Source organism: Neolamprologus multifasciatus, chromosome 2 (genome assembly GCF_963576455.1).
Source record: "Neolamprologus multifasciatus chromosome 2, fNeoMul1.2, whole genome shotgun sequence".
NCBI lineage: Eukaryota > Metazoa > Chordata > Actinopteri > Cichliformes > Cichlidae > Neolamprologus > Neolamprologus multifasciatus.
The window spans coordinates 10379797-10400985 of record NC_140440.1 but is presented as its reverse complement, the minus strand read 5'-3'; the positions used below and the strand labels follow the sequence as shown (position 1 = coordinate 10400985).

The window sequence follows — 21189 nt, the reverse complement described above, 5'->3', positions numbered from 1 at the left end:
CTAAAGGCATTTTGCTGTGCTTGCATCCATCAGAAATCAGTTCAGTAACTTGTCATTGATGCAGTAAAGCCCAGAATGCATTTAATTCAATTCAATTCAGTTTAATTCATTTTTATTTATATAAATATTTATTTATATATAATATATCAGAATCATCTTTACACACGGGCCAAATCACAACAACAGTCGCCTCAAGGCGCTTCGCTTTATATTGTAAGGTAGACCCTACAATAATACATACAGAGAAAAACCCAACAATCAAATAACCCCCTAGGAGCAAGCACTTTGGTGACAGTGGGAAGGAAAAACTCCCTTTTAACAGGAAGAAACCTCCGACAGAACCAGGCTCAGGGAGGGGCGGGGCCATCTGCTGCGACTGGTTGGGGTGAGAGAAGGAAAACAGGATAAAGACATGCTGTGGAAGAGAGACAGAGATTAATAACAGATATGATTCAATGCAGAGAGGTCTGTTAACACATACTGAGTGAAAAAAGTGACTGAAAAGGAAAAACTCAATGCATCATGGGAATCCCCCAGCAGGCTATGCCTATTGCAGCATAACTAAGGGAGGATTCATGGTCACCTGGTCCAGCCCTAACTATATGCTTTAGCAAAAAGGAAAGTTTTAAGTCTAATCTTAAAAGTAGAGATAGTGTCTGTCTCCTGAATCCAAACTGGAAGCTGGTTCCACAGAAGAGGGGCCTGAAAACTGAAGGCTCTGCCTCCCATTCTACTTTTAAATACTCTAGGAACAACAAGTAGGCCTGCAGAGCGAGAGCGAAGTGCTGTAATAGGTTGATATGGTACTACAAGGTCATCAAGATAAGATGGGGCCTGATTATTTAAGACCTTGTATGTGAGGAGCAGGATTTTGAATTCTGGATTTAACAGGCAGCCAATGAAGTGAGCCAGTCCAGCCTAGAAGTAATAAATGCATGAACTAGTTTTTCAACGTCAATTAGTTTAATTAGTAAACTATAAAAATACAATACTAGTTGTATTTTCAGCATTTGCATTCTTAGTGCAAAGCCACCCAGCTTCTGTGTCTACCTATTTGTGTGGCTGCCTTCTTTACAGGTTGGACTGGAGCTGGGACGTGCGGCAGGCACACTTGCAACGCCTGAGAAGTTTGGTTTAGGTCATAGAACTAAGTTCATTCAGAGCTCAGTTACTGAACACTTAGTTTTGCTTGGTTGCTGCACTGCACACATTGCTGCAGTTGTTTTCCAAGTAATGCACTTTTTTCTACATGAATAACTTTAACGATTACACCAGCCGCTGTTTGTTTGAGTTCTTTTATTCTACCACCATATTTAACATAGCGTCCCTGAGGACCCCAAAAACAGTTTATTGTAAAAGGAAAATAGTAAAACCTTTTTTTTTCTTGCAGCACCATTAATTATATAATATGTTATGTAAAGACAAAAAATAGATTATTATTATTAATTCGGCAAGTTACAAAAATGCTTTTTTTCTTTAATGCAACTTGTAATTTTATCCAAAAAACAATCCACTTTTACTTAATAGCTAATCGACCATGTTTTAACTCTTAACCCCTTAGTTTTCAGTAATTTCAAGTAAACATGATTTATATTGTGTTTATATGACAAAACTAATTAGTGTAATTTTGACCCCAATATAAAATAACTGAAATAAATAACTAGCCAGCCCAGAAACACAATATTCTTTCTATCCTTTGTCTGTCCTGAAATCTCGTGAAACACCTCACCTACTGTAGGAAGTGTCCAAGAAGGATCCTGGCCAGATTTCCCTACCACCATAGCCCCCCCATGTCTGCATGGGGTCTTTTCCAGGACTCCAGACTTCTCAAACAATTCAAAGACACACATCTTTGGTTAGTTGCTGATTCTAAATTTGCTTTAATTGTGAATGTAAGTGTGAATGTTTGTCTGTCTCTCTGTGTTAGTCCTATGATAGAATGACATCTTGCACAGGGTGTATTCTGCCTCTCGCCCTGTGGCAGCTGGGATAGGCTCCAGCTGTACTCGGGCCCAGAATTCGATACGTGGAAGAAAATGATTGGATGGATGAATATATATGTTTTATGTCTCCAACCAAAACATGATTGATGATGTGAGCAGTAGAACCTGATGGGTTATAGAAACTCTTCACACAATTATTAGGGACATCTGTGAAGCAATTAATTGAGGGGTCGTTTATTATGTTCCGGTGCTTATTTGGAGGAATGTGTACGAGGTTTAATCTTTTCATCTATTGAGGCATGCATAGGCAAGGTCAAAACTGCAGTTTATTAGAGGTTAGCAGGATTTTTCAAATACGTCTTTGAAATATTTGAGCTGAATGTCTTGTGTTGCAGAAAGCATTCATTTACAGGCAGAAAGAGAATGTCCTTGTGCTTCAACCTTTGGTCAGAGTAATTCCAAAAGCTTCTGCAGAATCATATACTATTATCACCTTTATTGCCATGAATCACTGATGTTGAATTTTCTGTGGACTGCAGTGTGTCTGCAGTTACAGCACAATACTTTCCAAGGTCAAAGGAGCTTGAAAAGAAAAGCGTCTGGACTTCTTTAACTTACTTGAAGACGTTTCACCTCTCATCCAAGCAGTGTTGGGGAGTAACGGAATACATGTCCCGCCGTTACGTATTTAAAATACAAAATATGAGTAACTGTATTCCGTTAGAGTTACCGTTTAAAAAGGTGGTATTTAGAATACAGTTACTTTGTTGAAATAAATGGATTACACGGCGGTACTTTCCTGTTACATATTGTGGTGCGTCAGGACTGTTTGGGTTTTGTTTGACAGCTACGTTCTGTTGTTCCAGGTGGCAGCGTAACGGTTGCCATGGTTACAGGGTGACGCTCTCTCTCTTCGTGTTTCCTGGGTGAGAGAGGCCTTTTTGTTGTTGTTGTGCTAAGCTAATAGGCAGAATGCTACAGGTATAGCTCTAAAGAATGTAGCATCATAGGCAGTGTAGTCCGTGCTGCAGGGAGAATGGACTGCCATACACGTTATGTGTCTGTGAGCGAGGGAGGGAGAAAAAGGAAAAGTACGAGCTGTCATCGAGCAAAAACGGGAGCTGGAAGCATGTAAATATAATAATAACCACTGCAGCCAAGAAGAGAGCCTGACGAGCCCAGTTGTAAGTAAGCTATTAAGACTCGACTGTACACCGTGTTCGTGTTTTCCTCCAAAAACAATAAGTTCCGTTGGAGCAGCCTTTCAACGCCTCTCTCTGTCTGTCGCTAGCAAGGTTGACCCAGACAACAAAGTAAAGCTAGTCCGAGTCCGACACAGAACCCACCGTATTAGCCAGAGGTCCCTTTACTACGGTTCGGAGCCGCGGACCCTCAGTAACAGTAATAAATCACAGCAATAGTACATTCATGTAGTTGTAAACAGCATGATAATATATTAAGTAATCCAAAGTATTCAGAATACGTTACTCTCATTGAGTAACGTAACGGAATACGTTACAGAATACATTTTGGGGCATGTATTCTGTATTCTGTAATGGAAAACATTTTAAAAGTAACCTTCCCAACACTGCATCCGAGAAGCTTCTTCAGTTTCACACCTTGGCTCAGGCGATTAGAGGATCATCAGGGGGTCCTTTTGTCCCTCTGTGGGGGGAAACTCCCACTAGGTTTATATCTGGGACTCTCCACCATTTGACCTTAGAACTGAAGAAGCTTCTCGGATGAGAGGTGAAACGTCTTCAAGTAACTTAAAGAAGTCCAGACGCTTTTCTTTGCAAGCTCCTTTGACTACAATGACCTGGATGACTGAGAACCTTCACAGACAAATACTTTCCAAGGTTTTTACTTTTTAAGCTACAGAATATTTAAAAAGTCCTAAATTGGAATACAGAATAAGCGTTTGTTTTACAATTGGTTAATTGCCCAAAAAATATTGTGCTATGATGATGAGGTCTAGCCTGACTCAGGCTGCTTTGATTTCATAAAAACATGGCAAAAGGCAGAAAGGCACGCGGGTGAAGGGTGGAAGTGCTAGATTTAAACTGTACACATCCACTCACTCATATAAACACAACAAACCTACTCCTCGTACTATATCAGATCTCGTGCCAGTGCAATGAGGTTTCCTTTGCATCAACAAAGAAAGACAATCTGTTTAATATTATAAAAGCCACACTGGGAGCTGGCGGGTTTGTGCAGTAGCATCTGGCGTCACCGCAGATGCCTGCCAGGGTTCACATTAGATCAGAGTAATTGGCCAGGACAGCAGTGTGAGATGGACAAATGAGAACCTCCTCCTGGGTGACCTGATGGCCAAGGGGAGAATGAACAATACTGCTCATAGCGTGATAAAGAGGTTGTGGAGTGAAAAACACACTTCTTCAGGAAAACATACGTTCATCCTGCCAACTTTGTGTTATTGGATTAAAAAGTTTACTCATACGCAATCATGATTAGTGGGAAATTTGGCAAATTATGTTCTCTAAATCATTCTCTACTACAGTGTAATTCCAACCTACTATTTACTCATTTGTGTACAATATTTGCACGACTATTGCCATGAGCCAGTAGTCACAAGATATTATAGTAAACCATGGTAAAGTTTTTGATTTAGCAGTCTAAATTCAGGGTTTAAATGCATCAGTTTATATTCCATTATAAGAATTCAACAGGAACTGGTTTTATAAATAGGCTTTGGGATATTCTTTATACTTATCCATCGATGGTAAAGGCCAGATTTACTAAATAGGACAAAATAGCATGTGCACACGATCCCCGCATAGGTGTGGTTAGTTTTACATGTAATGTTTTTTAAATACAGGCAAATCAATTCAGTATCTGGCACAAAAAATGAGACATGCTTTTTTTTCCTGGCACAGTTAGCAGTAAATTGCGTGTTACAAGCATTAGTAAATCACACTTAGTTTTAATGTTTTCCTCTCTCTATCTTTTTTGACTTGAGAAAAGAACTCCCAGAAACACATATGCACCTGGGTCAATCGCAATCGTCTGAGTTCCCACCTGTTACGTGCAATACTGTCACTGTGCTCTCATTGTAAATACCAAGAGTACTTCAAACCCAGTTTGAACTGGCACAACATGTATATCTGACCCTAAATTTAGTGGAATGTTAACTGAAATTTGCACGTGAATAAATATAATGCTTCATTTTGGGTTACCAAAACATTAGTGGATTGCCTGGCATTATTATTCACCTTGATGTGCATCAGAAGTAAACCAAAGTTTGTGCTGAGAAAAACTCACTGAATAATATAATACGCCACACTTTTCTACTTCATAAATGGGACTCGCTGTTTACATTATGTGGCAAAATTGTTCATCCATCCATTCACTTCCGCTTATCCTTTTCAGGGTTGCAGGGGGCGCTGGAGGCTATCCCAGATGTCTTAGGGCCAGAGTCAGGGTACACACTGGACAGGTCGTCAGTCTGTTGCAGGGCTAACACATATATACATCGATCGTGGCTCAAGAGTTGGGGGTTCGCCTTGTAATCGGAAGGTTGCTGGTTCGAGCCCCGGCTTGGACAGTCTCGGTCATTGTGTCCTTGGCAAGACACTTCACCCGTTGCCTACTGGTGGTGGTCAGAGGGCCCGGTGGCGCCAGTGTCCGGCAGCCTCACCTCTGTCAGTGCGCTCCAGGGTGGCTGTGGCTACAATGTAGCTTGCCATCACCAGTGTGTGAATGTGTGGATGACTGGATATATAAAGCGCTTTGGGGTCCTTAGGGACTAGAAAAGCGCTATACAAATACAGGCCATTTACCATTTACCATACAGACAACCATTCGCACTCACATTCGCACCTATGGGCAATTTAGAGTTTCCAATTAACCCATCCCCACTTTTGTGGGGCAAAATTGTTCATTTTTTATTTTTTGTGACAACATTTTAGAAACTAAACATTTACTTTCATGGTTACAATAATATCGGTGGATGATGATTTTCATAAGTATGTGTGCCTTTGTTTTTCGGAGTTTGGTACTATATTCATATCAGTGGTTGGATCAAAGTTTCCAATCCCAACTACTACATATTCTGTTAGAAATGGAAGAATTTATTTTTGCTTTCCAATACTATAAAATACACAAACAGTTGTAGCAAAAGTAGAGATAAATAATATTGGCATACAGAAAAATGAAAAAAAAAAAAAAACATCCACAAGAAAATCAAAATGTAAAAATTACAAACAGACAGGAGGCTAGTAAACAGTGAAATATGTAGCACACAAGTCATCTTGGACCTAAATTCCCTTTCCTTAAACAAATAAATACTTATTGTGAACAATCTCAAATGTTGAAAAACAAAATGGTTTGACGCAAGGCATGTCTTGAGCAAGCAGATTTAATATTGCTGAGATGGATCAAAGGAAGACTTAAAAAAGGAGTTTAACTGATTCTGAATGTGCAACGCTGATCTTATCTTTGAAAAACTTTGGCAGAAAATGCACACTAATAAAGAAAAGAAATGTAAACATAATATTTACACGTAATGCAGTCTCATTAGTGTTACATTTCAACTATACTGTGGTTGTACACTGCCACAGACAAACTCTGTGGTAAAACAAGAGGGGAGCAAAAGGAAACAGCTAAAAACCACCTTTCTTTGCCTTGATGGTAATAATAGAGGAGCCAAGGGAGCGAGGCAAGGCAGCTGGAGCCAGCTCACTTATAGATACAAAAAAGTACTTGAACAAAGAAGCTCCCATTTTTCATGACAGTATCAGCCCACACTGACTGAACTTTAAAAAAGACCTCAGGAAGAAATGGCGCAAATGCCTCAGTGTTCTTATCTCAGAAGAATGGAAGAAAATAGTCTTCAGAGCTCATAGGTAATGGTCCAGATCTGCTCCAGTGATTTTTTTTTTTTTTGGCCTTTCTAAAATGGACTCAGAGCACTCTATTGGTATTCCACATTCCGCAGTCAAATCCATTTGGAAGATTTATTAGATTCCAGTCTGTTCTGCTTCATCCAATTAGTAAAAGGACATCAGGATAAAAGGAGAATCTTGTTAGCTTCCAGTGGTAGTGGATGAGATAGGAACAGCGGCAGAGGTTCATTTCTAACATCCCGCTTGCTTCCGTTGGCAGCTGTTACACATGTCTGAGGTCAGTCAGAATCATCTTTACACACGCAGGCACACTCTTCATGGTGTTCCAAGGGCACATCCGTCATGGACTTCTGGAGACCTCGTACACCACTTCGATGTTTCAACAGTAGAACCTGTTTACAAAAGAGGCCAAAAACAGTGTTTTTAAAGCATGTTGAGTGGATTTAGAACTTTAGCTGCTGCTTTGCAAGGTGGCACCACAGATGATGGGTGGAAATGTTTGTGTGATTTTGGTACAACAACAAAAAATCTTTGTGAAGTACATTGTAAACATCAAACCAGTCCAACCAATAATATTTTGCTTTGACATGTGTAAGATATGTTGCATGTAATGCAAAACAGATGTGTTAAAATTCTATGTTCGTTGTTCATTTTGTTTTGTTTTGAAAAATGCATGTTAAAATGTACATAAATCAGGTTTGGGTTTCAAAAAATCTTCCATTTTTGATTGAAATGCAAACACTTTGAGCCTTGTAAATAACATTGTATGCAAGTAGCAAACTTTGGAAGGTTAAAAAAATTAGAATGTTAAAATTCACAAAATAAGAAATGGCAATCTGATTTCAACTGTCTTTGCACTGTTTCACTACAAGCTCCATAAACAATGTGGTGGTTTTTCGAAACCACATATAATCATTTGGGAGTAATTGTCAATCTTTTAAATCTGTTGTTTCAATACAAGGACAAGTTTTAAAATGTCATAGATCAGGGGAAAACAAATTACTTTTGTAAAGCTTTGTGAAGAAGTCCGTGTAACCAATTTCTGCTTGTGGCCCAGCATTTGCTGGCCTTAGAGACCACTAAGCCTTCTGTTTGTACAAACAACCTATATTACTTCCACACGCTATTAGGAGAGAAAGTAGAATCTATATTTGTATCAAAATGATAAGTAAAAGGCAAATAAGAAAGGATGGTACCAAGATGAGGCCCAAAATACATTAAAAGAAAAGAGCTAGGCAGGAGGTTTAAACTGGGTAAAGGCCAGTTTTATACATTATTGACCTGGTTTAGAAAGAAATGAAAATGTGAGCTAAAGCCAAGCAACCATCAAATAATTCAGTCGTAGAAAGAACACCTTCAGAGTGTCTGGCTACTGATGAGTCTCCAAAATAACTTTAGAAAACGGAACAGCACAAAACCAGGTTTAGAAAATCAATATAAATCTGAATAAAACTGTAGTAATATTCAAATATTCCATAATTAAAACTATTTTTTCTACCTCATATTGCAGGTGTTTTTCATATTATTATGTGTTCAGAAACTAACAAAATAAACATCAAATGGATCTCATCATGCCATGATTAAATTTACCTCATGATATTTCTTTGTGACTCTGGCAGGAATACACTGACAGTCATAGCAGCGGTGAGAGCAGCAGGAACAGTTTCCACCACAGCGCTTCACCAGGAGGCAGCTGGGCCAGAAAATGACATCTGTCCTTTTCAGCTCTTCACGCAGGGATACCGAGAAATTACGTGGCGTGCAGCTGTACAGTTGAACTTCTTCCCTCAGAAGATTGAGATCAGCTCCACCTCAAATGCATCAGATGTTATTATTTCAACACAACATTTCACCAAAACATATTCTTTTAATATTAATCATTTCAGCACTGGCTCTTGGACTAAATTTACATTTAATTCATAAAACAAACATGTTAACACTGTCCTACCTCGGGCCTTCCTACTGTGGATGAATGATTTCCCCAGCACATGCCATGTAGGTTTGTACAACTCTTCCATATCCATCTGCCATCGTTCTGGTTCCAGGTACTTCATGACCTCCTCTACAGTGCTCAGCTCTGTCACAGCCTCTGACAGCTCCTCAATATCCTGCAGGGATGGAGGGAGAACTGCAGGGGCGTTGGGCTCTGGTACACTCTGTGGGAAAACCAACAAATCAAATGAAGAGAGATGGAACAGACGGGTCATTTGCATACAAACTGAAAAAAAGTGCTTTTTTAATGTAAAGAGTCCAACTTGCATAGCTTTGGGTTTTGATGGAAGAAATCTTTAAACAAGCTTTCATAATAAATACACAACTCTCTCAATAAAATGAAATGTGCCATACATAATAAGGTCAAATAATTACATAAACTGCCTCAAGGATACTTAAACCTCAGCCACTTTGTGCGACATTTAAAAGTTGGAAGTGTACTTTAGGTTATAAATATTAAAACAGGATAATTATAGTGAAGGAGGAATTTTGTCATTGGTGACAGGATGTTAAAAATGACCTTACTCTGCTATTGTACATTTTACATCGTGATAAAATATAAAGTTTAATTTGAGTTACAGGTCATTAAATGATATGGTGAACTGGACTTGAGTTAAGCTGAAAATCATAACATCGTACTATAGCTATATATCAAACTAATATTTTGATTAACAGTGACAACAGGATCACAGACACATGCAGGGATTTCCACACTGGGCCAAATTGGAAGGCATTCGCTTACATTTGACAGAAACATACTGAAGACTGAAATTTCAGTCTGTAAATAAAAATGAAAATTTGTCATACATGACAAACATGATAACAAATTCAACATTTAAAAAACTGACCATGCAATGAGTAATACAACAGTATAATTATAATTAAATTATTTAAAAATAATACACATTTTTTTTATATTAGTCCCCCTCGCAGATGCGAAAAAATCGGAATTAATCAGAGACATTTTTTAAGCCGCCAAATGCCACCTCCTTTGATCACTTTCCATCCCAACATTTATCCCTGTAGATTTGGTTGGCAACAGTATTATTTGTTTCAAGCTCTCAACTCTCTAGTGAGATACAGCGAGCAGTCACAGAGAAGATTGATACCTGGTGTTTTACTCTTCCCACGAGAGAAGGGGCTAATCTGTTAGACCTTTCAGTCTTGTGATGGTGCATTTGTCCAACATGTCAGCTCACCGGTCTCTCTAATCTTACGTGACTGACAGGTAGAAGGAAACATTGTGACACAACAACAGCAACATAAAAAAAGCTTGAAAACACTGAAAATGTTGCCTTTTGGCAGCTGTGTTTTAAAGGAATAAATGAGGAGTGGCAGTTTTTCTCAAAGGTACTAACATTGTAAAGATAAACATTGTAAAATAAATGTTTTACCTAGCTGATAATATGAATACATGTATGTAGAGTAACTATAATGCGCGTCTGCTGACTGCTGAAGCATACGAAGACAGCAGGATTAAGATGCATACTTCTGTAAATTGGACTAGACACAAAGATAATTAAAAGTTTAAAAAAAATATATAAAGATCTTCATAGTGAATGAAAAGGTAGAACGCCAACAACACTAATAAGATTTATTGGCATCGTAAGTGTGCTCAAAATCCAAGCCCCCTGGCAATGACTTTAAAATGAGATGCCAGTGGTTTGACATGGCTGCACCACAGGCTGGAAAAATACAGCTGATGCACAGCTGTGTTCACGCCACAGATATGACTCATGCTAATGAGGTTTCCTTTATAACCACTGAGCATATCTTTGGTTTATTTGGCACCAACTGACATAAACAATCACAAATGTGAAAGAATTATTTATAGGAAAAAAAAAAGGTCATATAGCACCATACGTATGAGTGATACAGCTGTATTTCCAGACACCAGAGAGAATCCGTGATTCTTATTAGTTGAGCCTTGGCAGTGGCTAACTGTATGGACTGGAAGCCATTAACAGCTTGTGAATGTCGATGGTGCAACACTCCCCCAATTAGCAACACTCTGCAAGCTCAGCGTCAGATAGAGAAGCCAAGCAATCCTTCAGAGACACATCAAGATGGTGTGAATAAAGCTATAAGTAGCAGATGAGGGAGCCAATTTAAGGGAATTCAGGAACAAAGTCCTTACATGGACCACCAAAACTGAATTCAGAGCAGTGTCTGTGTGTCAGGTGTAAGACATAGATGTATGAACAGTTATGATATATTCTGTAACGCTTCTTCAGGGTCAAATAAACTAATTAACTATAGAAACAATGCACACATGTTCCAAATTAGATGAAGCTCCTCGAGGGCTTTTTAGTAGTTGTAGCTAATGTATAATTAAGATTTATCATGTAAGAGTTTTAACTTTCTGTGCAAAAAAATAACCAGTTGCTTCACAAGGTCTTCATTAGTTGTAATTTTGTGATAAATGAACATCTAAAACACAAATGGCTAAAACAAAGTGAGTAAAGCAGTTTTCAGCAAAGGCTTTTAGCTCGTTTTTTCCCTGTTTCCAAAACCTTCCTTTTCATAAAGTTTATAGTTAGGGCTCAGTGTGAATCATCTGTTGGTTATGTAGACAGGCTGCTGGGGGACTTCCCACGATGTACTGTGCATTCTTCTCCACTCAACTCTTTTCATACTCCAAGCATTTTTATGCCACTACTGAATGTCTTTAATAGATTGTGTCTTGTCCTTGTCTAGACTCTTGTCTTCGCCCTCACCCCATCAACTGGTCACAGCAGATGGCTGCCCCTCTATGAGCCTTCCTGTTAAGAGGAAGTTCCTCCTTCTCAGTGTCACCAAGCGATTATTCACAGGGGACAGTCTGACTGTTAGGATTTGCTCTTTTTAAACTTTTGTCCCCGTGTTTACTTTACAATATAAAGGCCCTCGATGGCCTGTTATTATGAATTAGGGCTATATAGACAAAACTGAATTGACTGACTTAGTAATAGAAAGCACAAGACATAAATATTAAACTGTAAGACACTTTGCTTTTTTTGCTTGCTTTTACTTTTGCACAATTTGTAACTTTTATTAAGTGTTTTTTAATAGACCAGACTGGTATCTATTATTTTGTTTTGTCTACCTTAGCAACTCTTCTTATCTTCTATTTATATCTTATATGAAATAAATAAATAATAAATGCTGAGCCAGCAGCCCAAGGCACACTAGACAGTTCTGCATATTAAGCACAGACATTGTGGAGTCTTCTGTCCTCAAACCAAACTGAAGTACATGCAATTTCGAATCTTATATAAGTTGAAGCACACAGAGACAGCATCCTAAAATGGTATTGCCCAACTTGCAATAAAGGCCACTTGGGCAGTGAGCTGAGTGCATGTTTCAAAAAACATCACTTGCTTTTGAAAGGCCGAAACTGTTTATTCCGAAGATTTTAAAGTGCTTCTTATCACTACCAAAGCCTCTGAACCCCCTTACCCCGAAGAAGAACTTTGTTCTCAAGCAGCGATTTCCTTGTTTCTGAGTCTCTTTGTTCTCATAAAGCACAACCGCACGTTCTTATTTCTGGTATCTAAAATGACAGGTTCAACTAACTCTGTTGAGATGACAATTCTGAAATAGCTTTTTGAAATAGCTCTGAAAAACAATATCTTCTCATTCACATGGATTTGAAAACCACTTCCTTGCACAAGAGGACTTTGAGTAAGCAACTTGGTTTGTTGTGCGTGAAAAAAGTGTTTTTTGCTCTCACTATATGCCACACACTGCAATTGAGGTTGCCGTAAAAACAGACCTTAGTTTCATCATGCCAACGGTAAAGCTCCTGTATGACTTTGGAGGTCGTTTTCATTCTCTTTAGGAAAGACTTGCATTCTTTACCTGCCCCATTAGCTTCTATGCAAGTCTTCATGTTTACAGATAGACAGTTTTATATGATTAGTGTAGTTTGCTGCTATTCAGACAAGCATAAGGCACATAGATCCCGAGTGTGTAAAACTCTTTTCAATCCACTTAAATAAACAAAGGTGGTAGGATGATGTTTCCTTTCAAAGTAACAGTGCAGTAATTGGGGACTGAGACCTCACAGACACAATGATGTATGTTTTGTTTGTCCCTGTAACCCACAGTGCACACCACTCAACACCGCTTATGCCCTATTCAACAGCCTCCTTCTCCTTCTGTGTTTTAACAACCTCTTTGCCTCAGCCTTTTTGCTTTTTCTAAAATTTCTTCCTGTGAATTACAGGCTGGGTCTTATTTTTTCCCCCTTTCATTCCATGGAAGTGGTGGGGAGGAATTATTGCTTGTTTAAATATATACTAAAGTACTGGCCCCTGCATGGCATGAGGTTCCAGTAGCTGCTGGTTGACCACAGAGGAAACAGAGTGCTGCTGTTCTTGTGTGCTCCTCCTCTGTCAGAGGAAGGTTCAAAGGGAAGGCAGACCGAACGTGCGGAGGCCAAACTTCCTTTTCCCCATCATGGTTTCCGCACCTTCTAGAGTTGGAACATGAAGGAAAAACTTGGTCTCTGTTTCATCAAACAGTTTATGGAAAGGAACTGAACACCGGAGAATAATGTCAATCTGCTATTAAGGGATTAAGTTTAAGTTCAAACTTCTCAAATACCTGCTGTTTCGTGAGGTACTCTTTCTTTTCCAATTAAAATGTTTTATGAAATGTCACATATATTTAGGCGTTGTGTTGCTCTTAACTGTTATTTATGCTTTATTTAGGATGGAACTATGAACTGCTTATTCTTCACTTTTAACTTCTGTGTATAGATGCATAAATGCATGTTAATAATATTAGAGAAAACAAGTAGGTAAATAAATTTAATGCTAAAATAGGTATGGCTTCAACATGACTGATGAAGGAGATCCAGTTTAGGTGGCACAATGTAAAAATGTGTCTGACAACTTTAACACTGTCGTTGCAAATCTGTGACATTCTGACCCATAAATCAGAGAGTGCTTTGCTTAAATCGGTGAAAACCTTAACACCTTAACAGCTATCTGAACGCTACCCCAACAGAGGTCGATTATCTTGTTAATAATTTCACCTCCTCACTACGTACGACTCTGGATACTGTAGCTCCAGTGAAAACTAAGGTCTCTAATCAGAAGTACCTGACCCCGTGGTATAATTCTCAAACACGTACCCTAAAGCAGATGACTCGTAATCTGGAGAGGAAATGGCGTGTCACAAATTTAGAGGATCATCATTTAGCCTGGAGAAATAGTTTGTTGCTTTATAAGAAAGCCCTCCGCAAAGCCAGAACAGCTTACTACTCATCACTGATTGAAGAAAATAAGAACAACCCCAGGTTTCTCTTCAGCACTGTAGCCAGGCTGACAAAAAGTCAGAGCTCTGTTGAGCCAACCATCCCTTTAACGTTAACTAGTGATGACTTCATGAACTTCTTCACAAATAAAATTTTTATCATTAGAGAAAAAATTACCAATAATCATCCCACAGATGTAATATTATCTACAGCTACTCTTAGTTCCATTGATGTTAAGTTAGACTCTTTTTTTCCAATCGATCTTTCTGAGTTAACTTCAATAATTACTTCCTCCAAACCATCAACGTGTCTTTTAGACCCCATTCCTACAAAACTGCTCAAAGAAGTCCTGCCATTGATTAATTCTTCGATCTTATATATGATCAACCTATCTCTAATAATCGGCTATGTACCACAGGCCTTCAAGGTGGCTGCAGTTAAACCTTTACTCAAAAAGCCATCTCTAGACCCAGCAGTCTTAGCTAATTATAGGCCAATCTCCAACCTTCCTTTCATATCAAAAATCCTTGAAAGAGTAGTTGTCAAACAGCTAACAGATCATCTGCAGAGGAATGGTTTATTTGAAGAGTTTCAGTCAGGTTTCAGAGTTCATCACAGCACAGAAACAGCTTTAGTGAAGGTTACAAATGATCTTCTTATGGCCTCTGACAGTGGACTCATCTCTGTGCTTGTCCTTCTTGACCTTAGTGCAGCATTCGATACTGTTGACCATAATATTCTATTAGAGCGATTAGAACATGCTGTAGGTATTACAGGTATTGCACTGCAGTGGTTTGTATCATATCTATCTAATAGACTCCAATTTGTGCATGTAAATGGAGAGTCCTCTTCACACACTGAGGTTAATTATGGAGTTCCACAGGGTTCGGTGCTAGGACCAATTCTGTTTACATTATACATGCTTCCCCTAGGCAGCATCATTAGAAGACATAGCATACATTTTCACTGCTATGCAGATGACACCCAGCTCTATCTGTCCATGAAGCCAGATAACACACACCAATTAGTTAAACTGCAGGAATGTCTTAAAGACATAAAGACTTGGATGGCCACTAACTTTCTGCTTCTTAACTCAGATAAAACTGAGGTCATTGTACTCGGCGCTGAAAAGCTTAGAAATATGGTATCTAACCAGATTCTTACTCTGGATGGCATTACCTTGGCCTCCAGTAACACTGTGAGGAACCTTGGAGTCATTTTTGACCAGGATATGTCCTTCAACGCACATATTAAACAAATATGTAAGACTGCGTTCTTCCATTTGCGCAACATCTCTAAAATTAGAAATATCCTGTCTCAGAGTGACGCTGAAAAACTAGTTCATGCATTTATTACTTCCAGGCTAGACTACTGCAATTCATTATTATCAGGATGTCCAAAAAACTCACTGAAAAGCCTTCAGTTAATCCAAAATGCTGCAGCAAGAGTACTGACAGGGACTAGAAAGAGAGAGCATATTTCTCCTGTTTTGGCTTCCCTTCATTGGCTTCCTGTTAAATCCAGAATTGAATTCAAAATCCTGCTCCTCACATACAAGGTCTTAAATAATCAGGCCCCATCTTATCTTAATGACCTTGTAGTACCATATTACCCTATTAGAGCACTTCGCTCTCGCTCTGCAGGCCTACTTGTTGTTCCTAGAGTATTTAAAAGTAGAATGGGAGGGAGAGCCTTCAGTTTTCAGGCCCCTCTTCTGTGGAACCAGCTTCCAGTTTGGATTCAGGAGACAGACACTATCTCTACTTTTAAGATTAGGCTTAAAACCTTCCTTTTTGCTAAAGCATATAGTTAGGGCTCGACCAGGTGACCCTGAATCCTCCCTTAGTTATGCTGCAATAGATGTAGGCTGCCGGGGATTCCCATGATGCATTGAGTTTTTCCTTTCCAGTCACCTTTCTCACTCACTATGTATTAACAGACCTCTCTGTATTGAATCGTATCTGTTATTAATCCCTGTCTCTCTTCCACAGCATGTCTTTATCCTGTCTTCCTTCTCTCACCCCAACCGGTCGCAGCAGATGGCCGCCCCTCCCTGAGCCTGGTTCTGCCGGAGGTTTCTTCCTGTTAAAAGGGAGTTTTTCCTTCCCACTGTCGCCAAAGTGCTTGCTCATAGGGGGTCATATGATTGTTGGGCTTTTCTCTGTATCTATGAAGCGCCTTGAGGCGACATTTGTTGTGATTTGGCGCTATATAAATAAAATTGAATTGAATTGAATTGAATTGAATTGAACACTTGAAAGTGTAATGAAAGATGTTGAGCAGGTTTTATGTAAAAACAGAGAGGAAATGATGGATGATAAAGAAAGGCAAAAGTCAACATTTGAACATGATACAATTTTTTACGAGAATTATAGATGAATTCAGATGAATCAAAGCACCAAGCCTTTAAATTCCACTGATGTATGTCTACCATTACTTTTGGCCTTCCACTTGTTGAAAGGTAAAATTGTTTGGAGAGATAAATCTAAATCTCTCTGAGTGGTTACACTGTGAAACAGCAGGTCTTTGGGAATTTCTGTTGTATCCTTGTTAATGTGGAGTACGAGAGGAATGAGAACAAGAGGAAAGGGTCAGGGGTAATCAGGGAAGACCATTGAAACCAGCAGGAAACAGTGAATGTGCTTCATAGGAAGTTAAGCTTCTGTGATAATGATAATGACTGCTCTTTTTTGGCTCAGATGTTCAGCCTGCATGGCAAGGATTCTGCTCATGATTATGTTTTTGTTGTAGTAACTAGAGTACACTACAGTACAAAAAAACCCTCTTTTTGATAGATGCCAAATGCAATGTGCTCTAAAGGGTTTATTACAGATGGCAAGGATAACTTCTTAAAGATTCAAATAAAGCATTATTTTAATGATAATTCCCATTAACATTGATACACCTCAATGATTTATTTCCGTCTAAAAGCCAACGTTATAATATATCGACAGAATTCATGGAGAAATAAAAAAAACAAACAGAGGGATTAGATGCTTCATATAACAGCTACACCTCAGCTGCATTGTTTTGAAGATTTTTAGACAAGACAATCAGTCATGTAGAGAACCAGTCCACCTGCAACACCAGCTGTAATATCAAAATTTACTGTTTATTAGTTTTATTTAAAAAAAAAAAGTTTTATAAAGTTAAATTTTGTTATTTTCTGGAACTTGCCCTACCTCTTTCTAGGTACATATACTTTGTAAATATGTGTAATTTGTTTATTTAACAGTGCAATGTTTGATTATAATACTCTGATTGACTCCATAGTGTAGTGTTTAACACATTTGCCTAACACGTGGAGGATCCCCAGCATAAGACTAGGAGGAGACACAAATCCCTGGGAGGGTTGTGTCAAGAAGGGCATCCGGCATAAAAAGCTATGCCAAATCAAATATGTGTCTCCGTTGTGGTAACCCCTTTCAAATAAGGATGCAGGCAAAGGAAGCTTTATTTGCCAGTTTCTCCTGCAAGTTAAATACCTTCCCTGTTTCACTTCTTGATGGTTTCTACTTTATTGTCAGACACTATTTGAAATATTGTGTGTGCCTGCATAAACTGTGTGTTATACTACAATTTGTAATTATGAGCTCAAAAAGACATTAGAGACTCTATTCTTGGACTACATCGCTCAGCATCTAATGACTCAGTTTCCAATATTTTGTGGCTTTTAGCATTTGGCTATCAGGCTAATGTAATCCACACATACAGTACTGTTTAACTGCATGCAGCCAAAGCCTACTTGCATGTGATTCATCAGTACTTCTTGAACTACAGCCTGGGAACTTGGAAGCAAAAACTGAAAAGCTTCTAGTAACAAAAATCTCATTCTTCGCATATAGATTCACAGATTATTCATAAAGAGATATAGTTCAATAACCCCCCCCCCCACACACACACAACCCCCCCCAAAAAAAACCAACAAAAACAAAACAAAAACAAACAAAACAAAACAAAAACAAAAAAAACCTCACAGTACTTATTCTCTTGTTCAAATAAGAAAGTAATACAAAACACATTTACTTCATACTTCCTTCTGCTGCAAACACTTTTTCCTTATAATAACATCTTATTGAGTTCATCCATTACTATTGGTTAAAGCCTGACCTTGCTTGTGGCCCTGCTGCAGTCTACTGATACAAAAACAGTAATTCGATTTACTGACTCTAACACTGGAAGATAATATATAAGTAATGAATATCTTTCATCTTCTAACTTATCTGTTTAACTGTTTTTGTGATAGAGCTTTGAGGTTTGCATGACACTCTGCACGTGTTCAGAGTGACGGTAAATTATTTGGTGGTCCATGCTGCTATCAGCAATGCTATTCTGGGCTTTAATGGTGATGAAAGAATACAATAATATTGTGAATTAAGACCAAAAGACCAAAAACTCTGAAGCACAAAGAGATTAAGACAGTGAATATAAAGCCATTTCAGTAACCTCCGTCGCATAGTTGTGCTACAGGCCATCAGGGATTAATGAAGAGTAAAACTGTTGACTTAAACTAGCTTGAACAGAACTAAGACATGACAGGTTTAAACACGGCAGTCATCTCTTTAGTTTATCTTGAGGCTTTTGTCAGTGTGGGATCTGGGACAAATGGATTTTCTGTGTTTGTGTGTGGTCTACATATCAAGACCAAAAAAAAAGAAGGAGCAAGAGAATGACTAATGGGAAGAGGACAGACGAAGACATAGAAGAGTAGCTATACAGAGACACAAAAGTATGTACTAATAATTTTTCAGATATTATTGATATCAGAAATGCTCTAGTGGCCAGTGACCTTCTGGCAAGAATATAACTGGCTAATCTTGCTGGTTTTAAACTTCTGCATTACATTGCTCATCATTTTAAAGAATTAAAATAGTCACTTAATTACTTAAATTTAAATTTAATCACACCACATGATAGCTACACAAGGTCAGAAGTTTATTATAGCCCTTTCTGTTTCATTCCTTTATCAGCCTTTAGTAGGTGAGCAGTTATGATGGGAACACCAACCTGAGACTAGGGATGGGTGCCATGGGTGCCATATCCGGTGCCATGATGGCACCGGTTCTGACATAAACGGTAGTAACCAGACCGAAAAGCAGCGCACATTTCGGTGCTTTATTTTTTTCCTGAGCTGTGATACTCTTTAGATTCTAGCCAATCATTTTACGTTTCCGAGGATAGTAGGCGGGTCCAGGTGCGTACGTTCTTTTAGAGCAGAGCTACAGATTAAAAATGTGCAAGGCGAAGCGGTCAAAGTCTGGCTGTACTTCACAGCAAAAGATGCAAACTCAGCAGCCTGCAACAAGTGCTTTAAGGTGATACTGTGCAAAGGAGGTAACTCCTCAAATCCGATGAAACACCTGGCAACGCATAGCGGTTTTTTTAAAAGCCGAGAAATGCGCCGTATTTGATAGCTTGCTGCGAGACCTCACACCGAGCACATCTACTGCGGGTGTAGCCGTAGCCCTGCCAGTGTAGCAGAAATGATGAGGATGATGATGGCAACAGCAGCCGTTCTTCTCTGCGTGAGTAGCTTAATGTTGTTCGTGTGTAATTTACGTTGAGTAGGCTAACCACGTTATTACATTAATGCATGTAAGGTGAACTAGCAAACACCATTTTAGTTACATGCGGCTGTCTTCTTGTTTGATGGCAGATGCTCCCTTCACCCTGGCCAAAAAGGCTAAAATGACCAAAGAAAAAGTGGAAAACAGTTAAACATGAGAGGTTTTTGGACAAAGTTTGTGTTTTTTCCATTGTTTAAGCACTGCTTCCAGCCAAGAGTGATACCATATATGCCCTATAGCTGCAGAAAAGTCTAACATTGTTATTTTTACAAAAGAACAGCTGAACATAAGAGGTTTTTGGACCAATTTTGTGTTTTCCATTCTTTAAGCACCGGTTTGAGCACCGTTTAAGCACCGGCACCGTTTCAAAAGTACCGGTTTGGATAAAACCTAAACGATACCCATCCCTACCTGAGACTATAGAGCTAACGTAGAGAGAAGGTTGGGGTGGACCAAAACCCCCCAAAAAACTTGGCTTAGTTACTTCTTTCAACCAGTTTCTCGTAGTTTTCTTTTGGTTAAATGGAATTTAAACAATCGCAACACTGAATTTATGACCATTCCACCCACGCTGTAGAAATTTCCCTTGAATCATCGCCATAGAGCCAAGACAGAAAGACTCATGGACAGCAAACTAGAATTATCCTACCATTCGACTGATTGATATTTAGCTTGTACTGTATCTTTTCCACTGTGTGTTTTTATACATGATCACATGGAAACCTCATGGGTACTGTTGCTGGAGCCCTTATTCATTATGAGTTCTGGCTTATGCACACACTGTAAATTACAGTGGATAAATGTCTGCCAGAAGTTTAAAAGGTGAATGGAAACAAAGATTAGGTACGACTGGAACTAGTGATTATAGTATCTGTTACAGGCAAGAAGAACAATAGAAAACAGCAGAATAAAATAGTGTTTGGGTGTCTTTGAATCAAATACATATTTCTGGGATACATACAGTACTGTGCAAAAGTTTTAGGCAGGTGTGGAAAAAATGCTGTAAGCAAAGAATGCTTTCAGAAATATAAATGATTGTTTATTGGCCCCAAATGTATTCTGCAGCAGGACAATGACCCCAATCATGCAGCCAAAGAACTATTTTCAGTGTAAAGAAGAGCAAGAAGTACAGGAAGTGATGGTGTGGCCCCCACAGAGCCCTGATCTCAACATCATTGAGTGTGTTTGGGGTTACACGAAGAGACAGAAGGATGCGAGGAAGCCTACATCCACAGAAGATCTGTGCTTAGTTCTCCAAGATGTTTGAAACAACCAACCAGCCGAGTTCCTTCAGAAACTGTGTGCAAGTGTACCTTGAAGAATTGATACTGTTTTAAAGCCAAAGGGTGGTCACACCAAACACTGATTTGATTTAGATTTCTCTTTTGTTTATTCGCTGTATTTTGTTGATTAGTGGGAAAAAAAAGATGAACATTTTTTAAAGCATTCTTTGCTTACGTCATTTTTTCCTCACCTGCCTAAAACTGTGCAAAGGCACAGTACTGTATTTGTACAAACCAATAAAGAAACACTTCATTTGAATAATACATGATGTAACAATACAAACAGAAACGCAG

General features: G+C 38.8%; 1 protein-coding gene across 1 annotated transcript in view; it reads right to left on the bottom strand.

Annotated features, from left to right (window-relative positions):
* Nucleotides 1-5555: 5555 nt before the first annotated feature.
* The window catches only part of pdgfc (platelet derived growth factor c), a 51296-nt gene continuing 35662 nt past the window's right edge, over nt 5556-21189 (bottom strand). Inside the window, exons 4-6 of the mRNA XM_085181491.1 lie at nt 8760-8967; nt 8402-8622; nt 5556-7203 (exon numbers count right to left, since the gene is read on the bottom strand). Of these exons, the coding sequence (XP_085037617.1) occupies nt 7090-7203; nt 8402-8622; nt 8760-8967 (543 nt within the window). The 3' untranslated portion in view covers nt 5556-7089. The remainder of the gene's footprint in view (nt 7204-8401; nt 8623-8759; nt 8968-21189) is intronic.